This window comes from Nuphar pumila, chromosome 12, assembly GCF_984573655.1.
Source record: "Nuphar pumila chromosome 12, dmNupPumi1.hap1.1, whole genome shotgun sequence".
NCBI classification, from domain to species: Eukaryota; Viridiplantae; Streptophyta; class Magnoliopsida; order Nymphaeales; family Nymphaeaceae; genus Nuphar; species Nuphar pumila.
In genome coordinates this window covers 259,257-280,406 of record NC_143260.1, presented here as the reverse complement: position 1 = coordinate 280,406, position 21,150 = coordinate 259,257, and the positions used below count along the sequence as shown (strand labels likewise).

Below are 21,150 nucleotides of genomic sequence, written 5' to 3'. Positions count from 1 at the left end.
GCAAAAAGAACCGATAAAAAAGATAAAAAAAAACTATAGAAATAATACCCTCACCATTCAATGGAAGCTCCAATTTATTATGATATAGAACAAATTGAGTGTTTAGCCCACCAAATTTAAATTTTCAAAGGGGGAAAGTTCACAAAGGAGTTTAGTTTAGTTAAGTTTACGAAAGAAGCAAACAGTACAGATGAAACCATCAATATCTAACAACAAGAATCAGCATGTCTATCTAAGATATCAAGGGGCAAAAAGGAATAGTAGATGAAAAATAAGGTGAATAGATGATCAAGCACCACGGCAAAAAATAAAATAATGGAAATAGAAAAACCTTGATTAATAAGAGAAGAAAATTGAGACAAAGTGTAATAGAGGGAAAAGGGGGGAGAATATAAAAGCAGATTCAAGAACAAAATCGTGGAAAATATCAGAGGAACAGAATACACTAATCAGGAGGGGAAAAAAAAATGAGCTTGGTACCGATTAGAAATCAGAAAACCACGAAAGAAGCTGGAACAGGACGAGCATTCTGACAAGTAATAGATGATTATCAAAGAAAAGATCAGTAAAACGCAAAAAAAAAAAAAACAACTCCAGATCAATTCTAGAGAATGAGCACCAGGAAATACCCAATGGGTATCGATTAGATGACGGGAAGAAACACAAAAAAAAACTTGATTATTATGGAAAATAAGGAAGAAAAACGCAAACAAACCTACAAAACATGCATTATAAGGGGGGCAAAGTCATCAGAACACAAAAAAAAAACAAAAAAAACAAAGGGGGTAACGACTGAAGCTGCAGAAACACAATCAAACCAAGCAAAAAGAGCACATCATAGATCAGAGAGAGAAAGATGGGGATTTCGATGGGCACACCTTGTTTAGCTCCTCGGCATTGATCAAGATGAACTCGTTCCTGTTGTGAGAGCCAGCAATAAGCCGGCCATTGGTAGCCATAAACCCTAGAGAAGAACGGGAATAAGAGAGGCAGAGAGAGGTTCTCTCTTCACCAACACGGCCGGACCCTCTCTCTCTCTCTATGTTGGAATTCCAACACCCTACTTAAAAATGATTGTCTAGAAACCTTAATCCTGAGAGATAATCAACGACCCCAAAAAGATGAACCATTAAAAAATACAGAACTAAATAATAATAAAAAAAATAAAAATAACATAAATTAAAATTTTTTTTTTTGCAATCCTCTCCCATGATATTACACAAGCGTAGGTGTTAACAGGGGAACTCACAATCAATGAAAAACTCTTTCGGCAAATTGGGGTACATCTCAGCCATTATGAGTGAAATCATTCTCAGCAATTGAGGTTTATTGATTTCTCTTTTTTTTTTTTGACTGCTTATGAAGATTTGAGCAAGATCAAATGTAAATTGGCGCAGAGCCATTTGTTCAACAAACCCAGATCACTAACTGCTACCATAGATCACTGGTATTAAATTTCACATTTGAACACGAAGTGGTCTCTTGACGAAAATCAGTGAACCAGGATCAGCAAAAAGGATAATGATAATTGAATACCAAATGGAAGTTGCAATAAGTGCAGCAAGAAAAAAAAATCAACCATAAACCAGAATATAAAGGGGAACGAGTTTGATAGATAAATAAGGGGAGGAACTTATGATAAATCCGAGTGGATCTGGGTGATTGCCCTTTGACTAAAAAAAAAGAAACAAGAAGAAGCTCACCATGGAAAATGAGTATAAAAAAAAACCAAGTAACATCTAGATAAGCCGGATGAAGAGGAGAGATTCCAATGTAAACACGGAACAACAACTAAAAATCAGAGGTGAATCGACTACAAATCGGAATAAAACAACAAAATAAAAAAAAAGAAAAATAAAAAAATATGTTGGAATGTAGAATTCCATTTATTGTGGCACAAAGATGTATTGGGATTACTATAGGTAACCCGATGCCATTCATGGTGCGTCAATGGGTACAAAACAAAAAAAAAAAATCAAAAGAAAAGATCAAAATCAAGGGGAGAAGAAATTCTCACCTGGTTTTGCTTGTATTGCCTGAGCTGAAGACTCTTCGGTTGATCAAAAGATAAATTTGTGGTCTCCCTGCAGGGATGGTCTCCTTGCTTTGGCTAATTCTCAAGAATCAAGAGGGAGGCGGTTGAGAGTCCTGATGTGGGATTTTACGAAGAAGAGGGAGACTGGGCAAAAGAAGCGATCCGATGTAAGAAGGGTGGAGTAACTCAGGGAAAAAAATGTCAGGGAAGAAGAAGAAGGATAGGAGAGGAAGGAAGAAAGCGTGAAGAATGAGATACATGGAGGGGTGAAGGCGATGGGTTGAGGAGAGACCTGCGTGATCTTTTTAAAGGGAGGGAAGGAAGGATCGAGAGGTCCGTTTGTTGAAGATGAGCGGCTGGAGGAGGAGGGTGCCGTTAGGCATCGATGGCGGAGGAAGGGGGGTTCGGAGATGGAGGGCGATGGCGGATGGTCGCACATGGAGGGTTTTGCCATCGAGCCTTTAGGCGAGAGAGGGAGATGAAGGAATGGAGAGAGAGAGAGCCGATGCGAGAAGGAGAGAAGGCCTCCGTAACCCTAAAAACGAATTTTCCATTTAAGGAGGTTCTTTTATCGAAAATTTCGAAGGCCGGTTCTCTTAAAAAGTTTTTTTTTTGCAAAAAACTGGTTTTTGTCAAAAGGCTTATTTTTCAAAAAGAAGTTTTCAAAAACCGATTTTTGTTTCTATATATATTTTTATTTTTTTATTATTTTTTTGCTCTTTTCTTGAAATTTTCTAAAAATTTTTTGTATAAAACTCTAGAACTAGGGAAAATGAGAGATTTTTGAACTTTTTGATAAATATTTACAAAAAAAGAGTTTTCTGAGAGTTCGGATTTTTATTTTTGAAATTTTTCTCAAGAAGGGGTTTGGATCCGATTCGGATTAAAACTGGGTCATAGATGAGACTTTGAGTCTGAATTCTAACGAATTCAAGGAAAGAATAGAATTTTTGGTTAAAAATTGACCCGATTACTCAGAAGACAGAGGTCACGGGTAAAGAAAGAATTTTTGTTTTTTTTTTGTTTTTTGGAAAATTTGGGGTGTTCACAGATCATTGTTTATTCTGATGCGGACTGGGCAGGAGACCCAGATGAACGCAGATCAGTATCCGACTATTGTGTGTTTATTGGGATGAATTTGGTTTCTTGGAGTAGTAAGAAACAAAAGGCTGTTGCCAGATCCAGTACAGAGTCTGAATACAGGTCAATGGCAGCCGCCACTGCTGAGGCTACTTGGATTAGACATTTACTGACAGAAGTAGGAGAATCGATCTCTCGATCACTTCTTTTGTGTGACAACCAGAGTGCCATTAGTATGTCCTTTAATCCAATCCATCACAGTCGTGCCTAACATATTGAAATAGACCAGCATTTTGTGAGACAAAAGGTAGAAGAGAAAAAGATTGAGCCTGAATTTGTACGAACTACAGATCAAGTGGCGGATATATTTAAAAAAGGATTGACAAAAGACAAATTTTGGATGTTAAAAGGCAAGTTGTTCATGGTTCAAGATCATGCACAACTTGAGGGAGGGTGAAAAGAAGTGTTTTCCCTTGTTACGGGTCATGGATCTGGAGATCCAGACCCGTGACATTAACTTCTCATTAATGGCATTGTTTTATTTACTTTATTGTAACGAGGGTATTTTAGTACCCTAATCTTTGTAATAGCATGTTAATATAAATGAGTTTACACAGCAGCCGACCCTAAGACAATAGGGTATCGGTTTTTCTCCAGCTTCTCTCTCTCTCTCTCTCTGTTTCTCAGCTCTCACGCGTGGAACGACCTGAATATTGAAAAACTAACAGGGGCCTCTGAATGTTCACATTGGAAGAGAATGTTTGGGAATTTATTGATGTTTTGAATATAGTACTGCCTATTGATGCCTCAATCTCCATTGCCATGAACGAAGCACAAGATAGGCCCTTCATAATGCAGTAATCTTTGGATCAAGGAATCTAGTTTGTTACTCTTATTTCTTGTTGACATGGATCCCTACCCTTCATTGTTTAGAAGGATTGAGCTAAGATACCTTGATGGGGATGCTATTCTTCAGTTTAGTTCTTCCCTCTTCTATCTAAAGAATGTTTTGGTTTTTGAAAAGGAATCGTCTATTCTAGCTGCGGACAGACACACGGGATACAACATGATAGGTAGTATGAGATAAGTTTTACAAAGCTTCGCCATGGGGACATGGCTATGTGTGTGTGTTTAAAGTTCACTGTCTAAGGTAATGAAAGCTTGAATATCATCTTAAATAGTGCAAATTCGTGAACAGCAGTTCTAGTTAATGAATATGGAATAATGAAGCCAAGTTGAAAATTGAAACAATACATATCCGTTGACATTTTGAAAAGAAAAATAGTAACTACAATTGAAGGAATAAAGTTGGATATAGACACAAATGAAGTTAGGCACATGGCGTTTACCATGTCAATCTCAAGTTTGACTGTCCATGAAATCTCATGGCGTGTCTAGTTTCCCCATCAGGTCATGTGGTGTTGATAGGTGGCCTAGTCATGTGACAAAGCTTCTATTAGCTTTTTGAGATTGGTGCAGTGTGTATGCTCCAGTTTCCAACCAAACACAAGAATGTGTGATAATGATCTTTGCTTGTTCACTATCGAGGAATTGTTGATTGATGAGAGGGCAAGGTTGTTCTCAGTGCATTTCACATGCTTTCACAAAGGACTCCTATAGAGGTGCATTATACAGTTGTAGAGGCTGAAGTATCAATTTCCCAAGAAGAATGTTATCAAGGCATTCCTTGGTTCTCATATATCAACTGCAGCAATTGTATTCCAAAAGCAGTTTGCTGATTTCTGAATATATATAATGTTGCTATTTAGAAAATTAATTTGAAGCTAATAGTGTTTCAATTTATGTTCTTGTCTATTATCTAAATGTTGAGAAGGGCATTAAAGTTTCATATTGAGCATGAGAATATGGGACGGAGAGATGGGAGAAGTATCAACACATCATGGTTTTGCTTTAGTAAGGTGTATACTGTGCAGGAATGCTATATATTGTGTCATCTTTGTGTGTGTTACCCCTCCATATACATTTTATTATTCATATGGGTATTTTGTACTTTTCAACTTTCTGTTGTCAAGTCAAAGTTAGGAAACTATTTTAATCCCTTTTCAGATTGTTTGTTAGTGAGAGGGGTCATTGTCATGTATTGTTGTAACCTCTTCTTTGCATGGTGTCCTTTCTCACCCTCTTTGGTGTATCTTCTTCCTCTTTGCTTGATATATACATGGATTCATATTAAATGGATATATATTTGCTACAGTAGACTGTATGTACAATCAAGTTGGAAATCATAGGTGTGAGTTGTATCCACTCAATCTCACTTCATTGATGTGTTCAACATGATTCTTTTGCTAGTGGTTGCACCTTGGAACATGTTCTTTGACATAAAAATATGATTTTTTTTCACAAAATTTGGCACATTGTGGGTCATTGATTTTTGAAGCCTTAGAAAGACCTGCTTACACATTGCAAACACATGATCCAGAGCCTATTTTCTACTGAACATACCACGTAGATCACATCTGTATAGTTAGGTCCAAAAAGTTTCGAAAAAATGTGAATAAAGTGGCATTTTCTGCTAGATTATATATTTGTATGTACAGTCAACTATAGCAAATATATAAATATCTATTGAGATCAAAAAATACCTTTAGTGCGATAGCTAATGAACAAGAATATGGAAGAAAAAATAATTTAGGAATTTCTTTTTGAGTCCATTGGGAATTGCCCAACTTGAATTATGAGGACAAATGATATTTTTTTCCTTAGGAAGAATGAAAAAGGATGACTCCAATCATAATTTAATTGATGATTTCACGGATCCGTTTGTTATCAATTTATATCCATAAATGTACAAGATTGAAGTGATATTGTGCAAAATTGTAAAACACCAACTCCTATCTTCCTCTTTCACGCTTTCTCCCAAGCGCTCAAATCAGTTGCCACTTCTAGCATTCACCATTATGACTAAATTTGACTTTTTCCTATGAAGCCACACCATGAAGTAGTTGTTTTCAATGAAGATTCAGTGATTAGTAACCGACCCTGGTAGTTCAGTTTCTTGGCCCACTTGCATAAAAAAGGGCAAGAATAAGGAATCAACAAATTTTCTTTGGATTATTTCTTTTGCATGTGATGAAGATGGAGATCTATATGTTATAAGGTTCAAATAGCTCTGGATAAATCTTTTGTGGATTAGTCTTTTGTAGTTTAGGAACAGTTCTCATTCCCCACTAGCTCTGATTCTCTTGTTTCTTGTTCTCTTGTAACTTGTTATTTGAATTGGCTTTAATCTTGTCTGGGCACTCTGTTTTCTTCATTTTCATTAATAAGGTTTGCTTCCAGACTTGGGGAAAAAAATTCTTTTATGAACTAGACCATGGTCAGAATTTCCTTTTCTATGGCAAGGGATGTTTGCAGGGATGATTTATAAAAAGAAAGAAAGAAAAACTGTGTGGGCAAGTTATTCTTAAATTGGTTTGACTCACCGTACTTAAAAAATCTAGCTCTGGGATTCATCTTATAGGAATGCTAATGTTATTATACTTTTGATGTAATGATATTCATGCCCATGACAAAATGTTGAATGCAGCGGAAATTGAAATTTGCCAAAAATTGGTGAAATTCTTTCAAGACCAATTGACTTGCCATTTTGTTGGTTCCTCCCACCCAAGGGTGTGAGGAGGTACGACTTATCTCCTCCTGTTCTTCATGCCTGGGATTTACTAGCTCAAGAGCTGGCCTGCCAGACAAACATTTAGTTTGCCTCCTATTAGTGCTGATTGTATTGGGAGATCAGGTTGGTTCTTTCTGGCTTCCTCAATAAAATGAGCATGATACAGAAGATGTGTGTCCCTTCCAATGTTCTCATTATAGGGAAGTTTCTCTAAACCCGAGTACTGGCTTTTTTTTCCTTTTCTCGATGGAACTGAGTACTGACTTACCTCATGGTTTAACTGTAGCATGCTGCTTTCAAGTATAAGGTACTCTTTGTATGACACCTAAAACTCGATTTAAAACCAGGTTTTGTGCACTTAACCAGGTTTTAGCGCCATTTGGACGATGCCAAAAGCTTGCCAAGTGAAAAAACACCCCTTCCCCACGTTTTCAACTAGGTTTATTGGGGGTGGGGGGTTCTCTAAATTCCAAACCTTCAGAACGTCCCCCCTGACCCCACCTCCCTACCTACCCAACCTGAGTTCGGTCACCAGTTGGGAAGTGGCCAGATTGGTAATGCCTGGCCAGGGCATTACCGTCCGGAAATGGCCGGAACATATCTATTTTTTTTAAAGCCCGCCAGACTTTTTTTTTTAAAATTTTCAACATTCCGGCCATTTTCCAGCCAGCCACCGGCCCAAAAATTGTTGGGATGTTTCACGTGTCCAACCTGAAGCCATTCCATGAAGACGAAGAGGATCCACGGTGGAGCATACCACAACATGCTCCCATTCCACAATGCACCCCTTCAGCAACCAGCACAACGAGCAGAGAACCAAAAGAGATCCTCAATACATTGGCGAATTAAAGAAGTATTTGGTGCAGTGGAAAGGACTACCGGAGAGTAAGGCAACTTGGGAGAAGTCATCCAGCATGTGCTGCCCTTGCCGGGCAACCCCATCTGGCATATGGCTGGCCGGAAAATTGCCAGCCTGATTTTTTTTTTTAGTTTTTAATGCCCAAAATCTAGTTTGGTCATCCAAACAGGTTAAAAACTTGGTTTTCTCATAACCAGGGTTTGCCCCGTCATCCAAACGGGGCCTAAATGAATGCAGCTTTGCAAAGATTATTTTTCTGGTGGCTTGCCAGGATGAGCTTTGAATCACTACTTTAAAGTGCATCTTGTTGCTTAGTATTATCATCCTTCAAAAGGTCTGATACCTCATTTTCCTGATGCTTATGTTCATGGTCACTAGTTAATAAATCGACAACTAATAGTTTGCCATCCATATCACATATCAGCTATATATAACCTATATATCGTGAATTTATAGACTGCCTAGTTATTATTAAAATATACACAAAAATCTGTAAATGTGAGGCACTAAATCAAATTTTTTTAAGGAAGCACTAAATCAATTTCATTAGCTGCAACCATCTGCTAATCTTAAGAAAAAAAATGTAAATGAAGAATGTGCATATATAAACTCATGTGCACTTAAATGAAGACAAGAAACTACAAAAAATATACTTTGTATAAGGCAATTGTCACTGCAGCAAATGTTCAAGTGAAGCAGAAATGAAAAATAAAAACCTCCAAAATATTGGATGCACAAAGGAAAACATAGATTATACCATGAATTGAAGGAATCTTAGCTTAAAGACTTAAACAAAATGGAATTGCATGAGAATTTTTGTTTGAAAAAAAGGTAAATAGACTGCAACCTACAAAGATTTGCACAGAATTAAGAAAACTAGACCCTCCAACCATGTCAAACCCACAAAGTGAAAGGAAAAATAAAAAAGAACAAAAAAAATAAAGATAATTGAGGGGAAATAAAAAATAATTACCTTCTGTAAGAAAGGGTGACAAAATATCAATAGATTGAGGAATTAAAGACTAACCCAAAATGAATACCTTAAAATTTTGCTTTTTCCTAAATCCACATCATTTTGGAAGATAAAATCTGGGAAAAAACAAAAGAAAGAAAAATATCATGGTTTTTTTCAAACTTATTACGCTATATCATAATATGGCTGTTTTTAGGAAAATTTATAGGTTTTAAAGCAAAAGGTGATATATCGCTATATATCGGCTATATATAGCTTATATTGTTACCGTGCTTATGTTACAATTGTAATGAAACAATGGGAAATACAATAATGAAACCACTAAGGGCATACAAGAACAAAGAACAATGTACACAATAACAAGTTCACTAAGGGACAATACACAAGCCAATCAATGTCAAATACAAAAGCTCAAAAGAGCATACAATAGCCATTAAGAGCAATCACAAGAGAACCCAACACAAAAAACAAGTTCTTTATTCACTATTGAATGCTTAAGCAAAGCGTAATACAAGAGGAGATTTAACCCCCTTTATATAGACTTTACAAGACTCCAAAGAGTTGTGATGCTCCCAATGGCAATAATTATAGATGTTGGGGAGGTCCCGACAACTATATTGGATAAAGTTCAATATGCCCTCGTACAAGAGGGAAAAGACAATAAAAAATAAAAGGAAAAAATATACACAAAGACAAATCTGCCCCTAATGGCCAGTACCTATTACCAGGGGTGGAGCTAAGAATTTAAGCTAGGGTGGGCACAAATGCACAGTCAGAACTAAGGTTGTCAGTATCGTGATGTATCATACGATACATATCGTTACTTTTGGGGTTTACGATATGATCTCATATTGCGATATGAGTGTGTATCATACTCGTATCAGGTGTATTGTACGATACACTCGTGTATCAACCCTTATTGCACGATACACCCCATATTGTACGATACGGGTTTGGTGCACTTAAAAAGACCCGAAAGTCTATTTTTTTTAATTTGGGTTTAAGAGGCCTCATGAGGGCCGAGTTCTCCATATGTCTAGAGGTTGTTAGAAGGGAACCCATGCACCCTAGCTTTCGTGAGATCGATTTGGAGGCTGATTCATGTGCAAGGGAGAGGTTTTTTGTGATTTTCTCAAGGGTGCATTTCCACCAATTTTTTCACTCAAGTGAGTTAAGGTAAAAAATCTCTATTCTTTGCTTGTTATTGAGTGTTGTGGTATATAATATGAAAGTATAAGTACTGTGGTATGTTCTTAATTGAAGATATTTAATATTAGATGATGTTTGATGATGTTTTATGGAGCTCATAGAGACATAAATGCTTCATATGTGATTTTATGGTTGTATTATGTGCAATTCATCATTATTTCATGTGATATAGTTTTTTTAGAATTCTTACTGATTTTTCTTTATTTTTTTGGATTTTTTATTAAAAATTTACGATATGGTGTTACTATTGTGCTAACCGATACGGGTAACGCTACACTACTTACAACCTTGGTCGGAACTTCACATGCTAATTGAAAAAAAGAAAACTTAAAATTCTCATTTATACTAATTGAAACAAAAAAAGCCTAAATTTATAAATTCTAACCAAAATCAAGTATTAAATACATAACACCATAAAAGCATAATCCAAAATTCTTGTCATTTAAATAAATACAAAATTGAAACCTTAATTCTTACATCATCAATTATACATTTATGCTATTCAAGCATGTAGAATTATGTTTAATGTTAATTAAAAAACACAAAAATAAATGCTCATGCTATTTAAAAAAAAACTAAATGAAAACTTCAATCCTAGCAAACATAATTCATAGTTTTCATACATAAGTTAATTGAAACAAAAGATAAAAACCCTTAAATTTTTAACTAAAATCAAGCATGTATATAATGTTGACTAAAAAACACAGAAATAGCTAATTAATATTCATCTCATTAAAGACGTAAATGCAAATTAGGAAAAAGCACAAAAAGTTGTAAACCTAATTGTTAATCGAAACCTTAATTCTTACTTTATCAATTATGCATTTATGTTATTCAAGCATCTAGAATGATGTTTAATGTTAATTAAAAAACACAAAAATACCTAAGTTAAATATTAATATTATTTAAAAATAAAATAAAAATCTAAATATTATTTAGAAAAAACATAAAAAATTCTAAAATCTAATTAATTATTCATGCTATTAAAAAGAACTAAATGAAAACCTCAATCCTAACAAACATATAGTTTTCATACATAAGTTAATTGAAACAAAAAATAACAAAACCCCCAAATTTCTAACTAAAATCAAGCATGTAGATCTTTTATAATGTTGATTAAAAAAATACAAAAATAACTAATTAATATTCATCTCATTAAAAACCTAAATGCTAATTAGGGAAAACAACACAAATGACCCTAAACCTAAATACTAATCGAAACCCCAATTCTTAGATCATCAATTATGCATTTATGCCCTAAACACAAGAGAGAGAAAGAGATTGGACCTCATCCTGCGCAGGCAGTGGCAACGTCGTGCATGGTGCATCGGATGATCGGAGGCTACCTTAGTAACTTCGGACGGTGGGCCGATGGCGATGGGCCTGTGGTTGTGGTGATGTGGGGTTCAACCATCAGGGGGAGGCACCATAGAAAGTAGAGAGAGAGGCCAAGACCCAGGAGGGAATTGATGTATATATATATATATATATATATATATATATATATATATATATATATATATATATAGAGAGAGAGAGAGAGAGAGAGAGAGAGAGAGAGAGAGAGAGAGAGAGAGAGGCTGGCTTGCCGATGTGGCCTGTGGGGTTGCGGGTGGGGGCGAAGCCGCAGAGAGGGCGAGAGAGGGGAGGCACAAGTGGGGTCGCGGGGAGGGAAGAGGTAAGGAGGGAATCATGAAAAAATGAGAGAGAGAGAGAGTGGGGCCAGGCTTGCCGACCACTATGGTTTGTGGGGTCGTTGGGGTTAAAAATAAGTGTGTGTGTATATATATATATATATATATATATATATATATATATATATATATATATATATATATATATATATATATATATATATATATATATATATATATATATATATATATATATAGTCATATGTAATATACCTAGATAGTAACTAGGATTAGTTTTTTTTGTTTTTGTCTTTTGGTTTTGAACTAGTCAACATAAGTTGACTAGTCAACATAAGTTAACTAGTCAACATAGGGAGTCATTAGGCTCCCAACGACTCTATTCAAAGACTCTCTATGAGCCTCTTCCTCGTGTATAAATATGGGGCAAAACCCCACTACAATGTATGCTTTTTTGCATAGTGTTGATTCGTAAAATATTATTTTTTATTCTTTGTATTTGCCACTTTAGTGGGTGTTTGTGTGTGAGCCCATTCTATGGCTTGTGTATGCTCTTTTGGTGGAACTCTTTGAGTGTCCACCTTGTTATTTTGGTGAATATATTCGGAGGATCTTGTTTTCTTTCATGGTATCAGAGCTTGGAGATCAAGCCAATTTTTTTGGTGCATTGGGAAACATGCCACTCAAGATTTTGAAGAGATAAAATCTCTTTTGCAAAATTCATTTAAGTGCTTGTGAGATTCATGTGCCCTCTTGGTGGTGGAGTGTGTGTTCGTGTTCTTCCTTGGAGGTGCTCTCTTGGTGGTGGAGTGCTCATGATTCTTTTGATTATCTCTTTTCTTTTTTTTCTCCTCTTTATCTTGAATTCTTTCTTTTAGCCCTTGTAAACATGGATGACAATGATAATGATAATGTCACCCTAAAACCCATCAAGCTCAATGACACAAACTTTGTAACATAGGTTTCAATCATGAAGCATTTCATATAGGGGAAAGGGTTGTGGGGATTAGTGGATGGGTCGTATTTGGAACCCAAACCAACTATTACTAAGATATAAGGATAAAAAAAAGTACCTTATACCAAGGCTATGACCATGAGAAAAAATGAAAAGAATGGAGAATGAGACATGCCAAGATCATGTCATGGCTCATTAGTAGTGTTGATATCAAGAAGTGCTCGAGTTTAAATAAGTTTGAACATGCAAATAAAGCATGAGACTAAAGAGAATGTATTCTCTTAAAGATATTGCGCATATTTGCAACTTGTAAGACAAAGTACACACTATGATTTAAGGAGAAAAAATATTAGAGAATACTTTAGTGAGTTGTCCGACCTTTGGAATGAGTTGGCTCTTCTTGAGCCACAATGGCATTGTCCTGAAGACATTGAACTCCGTCAAAGACAAATTGATGCAGAGCATTTCTATCAATTCATTAATGGTCTAAGACTGAAGTTTGAGTCTACTAAATTGACTCTTCTTCATAGAAGAAAAGCCCTCTATTGAAGATACTATTAAAGAGCTAAGTATGAAAGAAAATAGACTAAAAAAGAAGACATCTAAAGATGATGATGATGATGATGATGATGATGATTCGGTCCTAGCCGTGTATAGGCCGGGAATCCATGTCCATGCTTACAAACCATCATATTATGGGAGACCAAACAATGATAACCATGGAAAACAAGACAATGAGTTTGAAAAGAAAAAAATTATTTGCTATTATTGTCATGATTTGGGGCATGTCAAGACATATATATTGTCCTAAATAAAAAAGACCCTATGAAAACAAGGGACCCTATGAGAATAAGGTAGCCTTTGTTGCTCAAGAGTCAAAAAGCTACACAAGAATCAACCATTGGGAGCATGTGTTTGAATAAACTTGTAGAATCTCTTCAACCTCTACTCAAAGGAGCTTAATCAACCGGAGCCGCAGTCTCTTCTATTGGCATCTCTGATCATGGTATATTTCTTTGGCTTCTTGACTCAGGTGCCTTATTTCATATAACACCAAATGGTGATATTTTATTCGAGTGTCGTAACTCAAGTGGGTCAAACATATTTACTGTTGATGGAACATCCCTTGAGATAAAGGGAATAGGAAATTTCGAAAATATTTCAAAATCGTTTTTTATTCCAAAAATTAGATATATTTTCAAGTTAAATTTAAATATCTTATTTGTTTCTCAATTATCTGATAATGAGTATAATGTTTCCTTCTCTTCTATTGGTTGTCGAATGTAGGATCACCAGTCATGGAAGCTGATTGGGGAAGGCCATAGAGAATGGGGCTTATACTACATGAATTTTTTTGAAATACCTAAAAATACTTTTTGTTATAATGTTCATAAACTGGACTTGGATCTATGGCATAAAAGACTTGGCTATCCTAATGTATCCAAAATCCAACACTTTTCAAATATGAAAAAGTTTTGTAATCTTGAAAATTTTACATGTGAAGACTATATTCTTGGCAAAATAAAACGATTGTCATTCCAAGAAAGAACTTTTGTCTCTACACGATCACTTGAGTTAGTACATTCGGATGTTTGGGGCCCAACACCTGTTATATCTAAAGGTGAGTTTGCATATTATGTAATATTTGTTGATGATTTCACTAGGTACACGTGAATTTATTTTTTTAAACACAAATCTGAAGTTTTTTATACTTTCAAATATTTTGCAATTTGGTCAAAAATAAATTTCAAAAAGATGTTTCTATCTTTCGCACTGGTTCAAGGGAGAGAATTTTTATCAAAATAATTTAAAAACCGCCTAGAATCTAATGGTATTACACATAAAAAATCATGTCCCTACACTCAACAACGAAATGACTTGGCCAAAAGAAAACATAGGCATATCATAGAAACCATAATAACTAGGGGTGACAATCGGGTCGGGTCGGCGAGTCAGAATACCTCAATACGAACATGACCCATTTATTAAACGGGTCGAATATGGCAAACACAAACATGACCCATTTATTAAACGAGTAACTCGACACGACACGGTTAACCCGTTTAATAAACGGGTTGGGTCGACACAACACGATTAAACGGGTCGACCCGATAACATAGACACGATAACCGCACAGGCGCACACCACCACTGGAGAGGAGAGGTCTCGGGCTCTCGGTTGCGGCTGGGTAGGAAGGAGTTAGGTGGGTGACTAAAGTGTAAAGTTAGGAGTTAGGGTTATATATATATATATATATATATATATATATATATAAACGGGTTGACGGGTTCGTGTAAACGGGTTGACCCGCCCGCCTAACCCGTTTATTAAATGGGTCAAATGGGTTGGCGGGTTGGCATACCCCTAACACGAACACGACCCATTTAATAAATGGGTTAGGCGGGTCAACCCGTTTATGACACGAACCCGTTTAAGCCAAACCCTAACCCGCCTAAGAAGCGGGTTGGTGGGTCGGATCAGATTTTGCCACCCCTGATAATAACTTTGCTTATTTCAAATCAAGTACCTACAGAATTTTGGACCGAAGCAACATTAACTATAGTTTATCTTATTAACAGAATGTCATCTGTCTCTTTGAAAAATATATCACCAGTTGAAAAGCTTTTTAAACTTACCCCTGATTATTCTAGATTAAGAGTTTTTGGGTGCAAATGTTTTGTTTTCACTGATAAAAATGATATGCTTTCTCATCGTGTTATTCCTTATGTTTTTTAAGGATATGCAAATAACCAAAAAGGGTATAGATGATTTGACTTTAAAAATAAAAAATTATATGTTTCAAGAAATGTCTTTCTTAGAAAAAGATTTTTTTTTTAATTTGAAAATTCTGAAGGAGTAACTGAGTATTCTTTTCTGTTGGATCTAATTTCAAAGTTTGATGATTATGATGTTGATCTTGATAAGGAAATAAAAAATGATATAGTGAGTTAAGAAGAATCTCATGATATTGAGATGAGTAAAGAACAATCTCGAGATCAAAACTTTATCCAATATTCCAACCGTAGTAATTTTTAACATCCATGTGCCCTTGAAAAATATACTAATAATGAAGATCATGCAAAGATAAAAACTAGAAGGTCATCCAAGCAAGAAAATATCCTGAATGGGTAGAGGCCATGAGAGTAAAATTAGATGTTTTAGAAAAGGCAAATATCTAGATTCTCTAAGATACACTCCTAGGAAAGAAACCCATATGTTGTCAATGTGAATACAAGATAAAAACCAAAAGTGATGGAACTCTTGAAATGTACAAAGCTAGATTAGTTGGCAAGAGATATTCCCAAGAGTATGAAATAGACTATGAGAAAACTTTTGCCCCAGTTGCTAGGATGATCACAGTTAGAACCGTAGTAGTCCTTGCTTCTGTGAATAAATGACTTATATATCAAATGGATGTTAAGAATGTGTTTCTCAATGAAAAATTAGTTGAATAAGTCTATATGGAAGCACTGGCCGATATAGTTATTTCTAAGGAAAAGTTTCTTCGTTTAGATAAGGCCTTGTTTGGCCTTAAACAAGTGCCAATGGCTTTGTATGACAGGTAAGTTATACTTGATGTTGGATTTCTAAGGAAAACTTTGTTTGTTAAGATTTCTGATGTAGGTGTTATTCTTCTCCTTTATGTGGAAGACATGATCATCACGTAAGGTGACAAACATGAAGTTGAAAACGTTAAAGGATTTCTCAAAACACATTTTAAAATGACTGATTTGAGTTTTTTAATATATTTTCTTGATATAGAAGTTACTTATTCCTTTAGAGATTATTTATTGACTCAATCTAAATTTGCTTTAGATATTGTTGCAGGTCAGGTATTTCAGATGATAAGAAGGTTGACACTCCCAAAGTTATAAATGTTAAAATGAATATTGATGATGGAGAATCATTTGAAAATCCAACACCATACAAACAACTTATCAGGGCTTTGTCATATCTCTCAATTACCAAACCTAACATTACGCATGCAGTTCACACACCAAGCCAGTTTCAGCATGCTTCCACCACCAGTTTTGCGTATTATTAGATATATCAAAACTTTTATTTTTTAGGACTTTTCTTATCTGCTTCTTCCTCAGATTTAATTGCTTATGAAATGTGAAACTATCATTTCAGAGTTATCCAGTAGTAGAATTTGGATTGGCACTGGTTGTTGGTCAACTTGTTAAATTTCACAAGTTGTGGGGTGCATGTGTGTGAGTTTTTGTTCTTTCCACCTATTTGATCTTGTCTTTATGGACACCGTTAGCTTGAATTTTAAAATCACAATGTATAATGCTGGATCTCTGCACATACTTCTCTTAGATGAAGTTTAATTTGTCTGTGGTAATTGCTATGCAAGCCTCTTTTATCCAGTCGACCAGTCTAAACCTCAGTCCATAGCATTGGGCTTCAGTGATTGTTATTTTTGGACATTTTAAGGATCATTTGGTAACCTTGCTCTTGGAGTAGGTGCTCTGTTTTTTCTCTTTTATTGTCCTTTTTCTTTTCTTTTTCTAAACAGTTTAACTGGGGGGAATAGCACCCCAATCGCTCTTTCATTCAACCTGAGAGGATTCGCTAAAAGCTGATGCAAAACATGTGCTGACAATCGGTTAATTGGTTTCATTAAATATTATCCCTCTGTTGGACATCATTCACGAGAAAATGAGACTAGTATGTGTTTTCTGCTAGTAACTACAGTATAGCGTCATAGGTTATCATTAAATAAATATTAGTTGTAGGTTGCTGATGGAGTTGAAACGTGAATGATTGCAGGTTTCTGAAGCATCTGTGAGCAGAAACCGTAGCACGATAATTGTTCCTGCTGGAAGCGCTCGTGATGAAGGCTGGGCAGCATTCAGGAACATCTTGGCAGAAATATACGATGCTTCTAGACTTTTTATTCTACCAAACCAGGTGCTTTATTGATGTTTTCCCTTTTTCTGGCCGTTTATCTTTTCTCCATATTTTTCCTGTTCCTAACTGGGTATCTTGTCATTGAAACAGCAAACATGTGAATCATCAGAAAGACTTACAGGGCTTTCAGATGACGTGGGTGCAGGGTTCATACCGGGCCACTGTACTCAGGCAACTTCTGCATCCGAGCTGAATGTTGATAGGTCAGTTGAATTGCCGCCACCAGATGAAATGGGAAGCATGGGACTCTCTAAGGTGATTAGAGCTGACCAAAAGCGTTTCTTCTTTGACCTTGGTAGCAACAACCGTGGCCATTTCCTGAGGATATCTGAGGTATCTCATCTTCTATCATCTCAAGAAGAACAAAGTAAAAAAAAACGAAAAAAAAAGAATGCCGATCTCTTTCATCCCTAGGGCCATACCCTTCACTTTTTTTTGAAGAAAAGCCATTTAACTGTTGAATGTGGGTCTTTGGACGCCCAGATACAGTTACACGGATAATCTAAAGCCACCACGTACATCCATTTCCTTTGGCTTCTCTCGGTTGCACATGCTGTTTTCCTATATATCTCATGCACAAATCTTCCTTCGACAGGTGGCAGGAGCGGATCGATCTTCAATCATTCTTCCTTTATCTGGACTCAAACAATTCCATGACATTGTGGGTCATTTTGTTGAGATCACCAAGGATCAGATTGAATCATTGACGGGTGCAAACATTCGGACTGTGGAGCCTGCTCAGAGATGAATCGGGAGACACTGTTTCTCCTAGTTTGCTTGGAAAAATTAAATTTGTTCTTTAGGTGAGGGTGCGATTTGTGCAGGGTGTGCTCTTTCTTTTCTTTTATGGGGCAGAAAATAATGCTATTTCTCACCAGAGAATTCAGAATTGTTTGCCAAGTATAACCAGCCGTGTGTAGAAATAAATGGGAAACGGACTTTTATATAGTCTTGTAATGCTTGCCAATTGGTGGTATGAAGAGTTTGACCCTTTTCTCGTGATGGTCTTTCAATCGATTTTGGTTTCACTTTGTCTGCCTAGTCTGTTTTTTCCATGCATTACACGGGAAAACACTTGATTCAGAACCATAGTTTAGAAACTTGAGGGCTTTACCCCTACTTACGTGCTGGGCCTAATGGTAAAGGACCGACTCTTCCAAGTCCATGGTCTTTGATTTGCAATTTGTGCTTTGATATGTCATAAAACTTGAGGAAGGTATGGCAAATTTACAATGCCCCCATCTATAAAAAAAAACTGCAATGCACTTGTCTTGGATCGAGCCTTCGGAATGAGGTATGTGTAGTATTGAGTGAAAAAATGCATTGAGTATAGGAGCGTGTGGTATACGTTGGCTTGATCGGTGACATACGATAGACAATGATATCATTGTTGTTGCGATAGTGTGTGGCAGCATAGACGTGGAAGGTTGTTTGGTTAAGCTGTGTCAGCAGATCAGAGGATGTTGCCTTTGAGGATGTGGTTAAAGACTTATCGACTTTTGAACGCATGAGGTGCGTATGAGTTAGGGCTATTTCTTTCAGGAATCACCTTAGGTGGTTTCAACCGAGTATGATGACTCTAGGCTAGGCGAGTGATGACTAGGTGTCAGTGAGCAATCTGGGTAGTGTTGCTTGCTATGATGTAACAACTATCAATTCGCCGAAAGACTGGGCAATCTTGGGATTAATCTTTTCCTGTTCGTTACAGAAGGTCGCATTGCAGCCTTAAAGGTACGACGTTGCCATTTGGATTGGTTGGTTGTTCAGTTGGGTGTGAGCGTCACTCCTTCCTTGAAACTTGGACAATGACCCCTTTGGTTATTCATCGAGCATGATGGCAATGCGCTAAGAAATGATGCGCAAAGTCAGTGGCATGGACTAGATAGAATATACATTTGATCAGCTTCCGCTAGGCAGCAGTGCACGGGGTGATGCGTAGGGCCAATGAAATGATTCGACACACAAAAAAGTGTTGGTGTGCGGTCTTTAGCCGTTAGGCTGGCCAGACTGGGTAGTCGAGTATCGCACTTTTGCAAAAAATTCTATGCTCGTGACAAATTGATAGTAGAGCAGAAAGATTCATGGAGACCTTGTTGTTCGATGAGTGCGACATTGAAGAAGGCAATGATCGTTTGTTCAAGTTGAAAACCTATAAGATATGATTTGTCATGTTTATGCGAATTTGTGCAGCTGAAGTGTGGTTGACTGAGCGCAGAAACAAGTTGTTGGCAGGGTGGTATGGGTCATCTTGTCGATGGTAAGCAGAAGTGTACGATTGTTGTTCAGTTGGCTAAGGAAACATGGATAAACCAAAGATTCTGAATAGTTGTGCATTAGGGTCGCAAGTAGAGCGTGACATTTGTCTTGTGCATACATATAATGCATATTAGATTCAACTGAATGGATTTGCACATTTGAGTTTGAGAGACTCAATTGAACTTCTATGTTCTCTCTAGAGATTGTGGGTTAGCCGAGTGCTCATCTTGAGTAGAATGCTCATTGTTTTGATCTCTTGAGTTTGAGAGTTCCTTTATGGATTGTATATGCGAAAAAAGTCGTTGTTCGTGACTCATCAATTTGATTTCTACGGAACCGTGTTTGCTGGCTTCGGATGAGAGTTCCAGCGTGTTGGCTTTGAATATGAGTTATAATATCGGGCTGTGAGTTACCCCTTTGTGTGGATGTGAACACTCCAATTTTTTCAAAAGTTTGTAAATATTCCCTTTTTGCCCTTTATCTTCATTTTCTGGGTAATTGAGTCACTTTTAAATATAAATCCCATTTTATTTCTCAAAGTTTTCTGAAATTAAATTCATTTTGTATATCTGACTCAATTTTGGATCCGGATCCAGATAAAAGACCCAAACCCATTCTTCTGAAGAAATTTCCCCGAAATGGTCTGAAATTCTCAGAAAAATACAAAAAATAAATGTTTAATCTTTGTTTTTCTCGTAAAATCTTAGGTCTTTATCCCAAAAATACAAAAAAATGAAAAATAACACAAAAACCAAAAAAATGGAAAAAATTATGAGAAAAACAAATGAGTTTGAGTTTTTTTTTTAAAAAAAATCAATGTTTGCTAAAAACCTCATTTTGAAAAACCCTTTTATGAAAATTCTTTTTTTAAAGAGCCCCCGTTATGAGTATTTTTTTTTAGGTTTTCTTTCGCAAAGGGTCGGGTGGCAGACTCTCATCACCTCTTTTCTCTCCAAACCCTCCCTCTCTCCCCTTTTCGACTTCCATTCACAGGCCATCGCACACCCCTTCTCCATTAACCACCCATCCTCCTTCTGCTTCATCGCGACCCTTGATCGCCAACGGCATCGCTAACCACTCTTCTTCCTGAACCTTCCCTTTTCCTCCTTAAAAAGGCACGCAGGATGCCCCATGCCTTCATCCGTTATCACCCTTCCCCATCGCATCTGACCTTCTCCTTCCCCTTTTCCTTTATTTCCCTCTCTCTTTGGTTCTCGTGGGGATCGACTGAAGAACCTCTGCAAGACCGCTTCTCCACCCCCGCATCCCCTTCTTCATACATCTGATCCGTTTCCTACCTCTCCATTGCCATCCATCGCTGGCTCTTCTCAGCCCTTATTCTTCTTTTTCTTTTATTCCCTCTGGGGTCACCTCTTTAAGTGGCTGAAGGTCAACTGCAAATCAAAAAGCTACGTTCGTCATTCACCTTCCAATCGTTTTCCTCCTTCCTTCTTCAGAATTTCCACAAGATTCAGGAACCAGCATATAGAAATCAAGCTATTATCAATTTGCCACATCTGCAAAACAGTTACCAAAATATGGAAATGACTCAGGCAAACATTAGCTACAACAGACGGTTTGAA

At 36.6% G+C, this 21,150-nt stretch overlaps 1 protein-coding gene across 1 annotated transcript in view; it reads left to right on the top strand.

Annotated features, from left to right (window-relative positions):
• Positions 1-18,311, top strand: part of LOC149819559 (transcription factor Pur-alpha 1-like) — a 39,535-nt gene extending 21,224 nt beyond the window's left edge. The window contains exons 3-5 of the mRNA XM_089982733.1: positions 17,171-17,311; positions 17,402-17,644; positions 17,907-18,311. Of these exons, the coding sequence (XP_089838859.1) occupies positions 17,171-17,311; positions 17,402-17,644; positions 17,907-18,059 (537 nt within the window). The 3' untranslated portion in view covers positions 18,060-18,311. The remainder of the gene's footprint in view (positions 1-17,170; positions 17,312-17,401; positions 17,645-17,906) is intronic.
• The last annotated feature ends 2,839 nt before the right edge of the window (positions 18,312-21,150 follow it).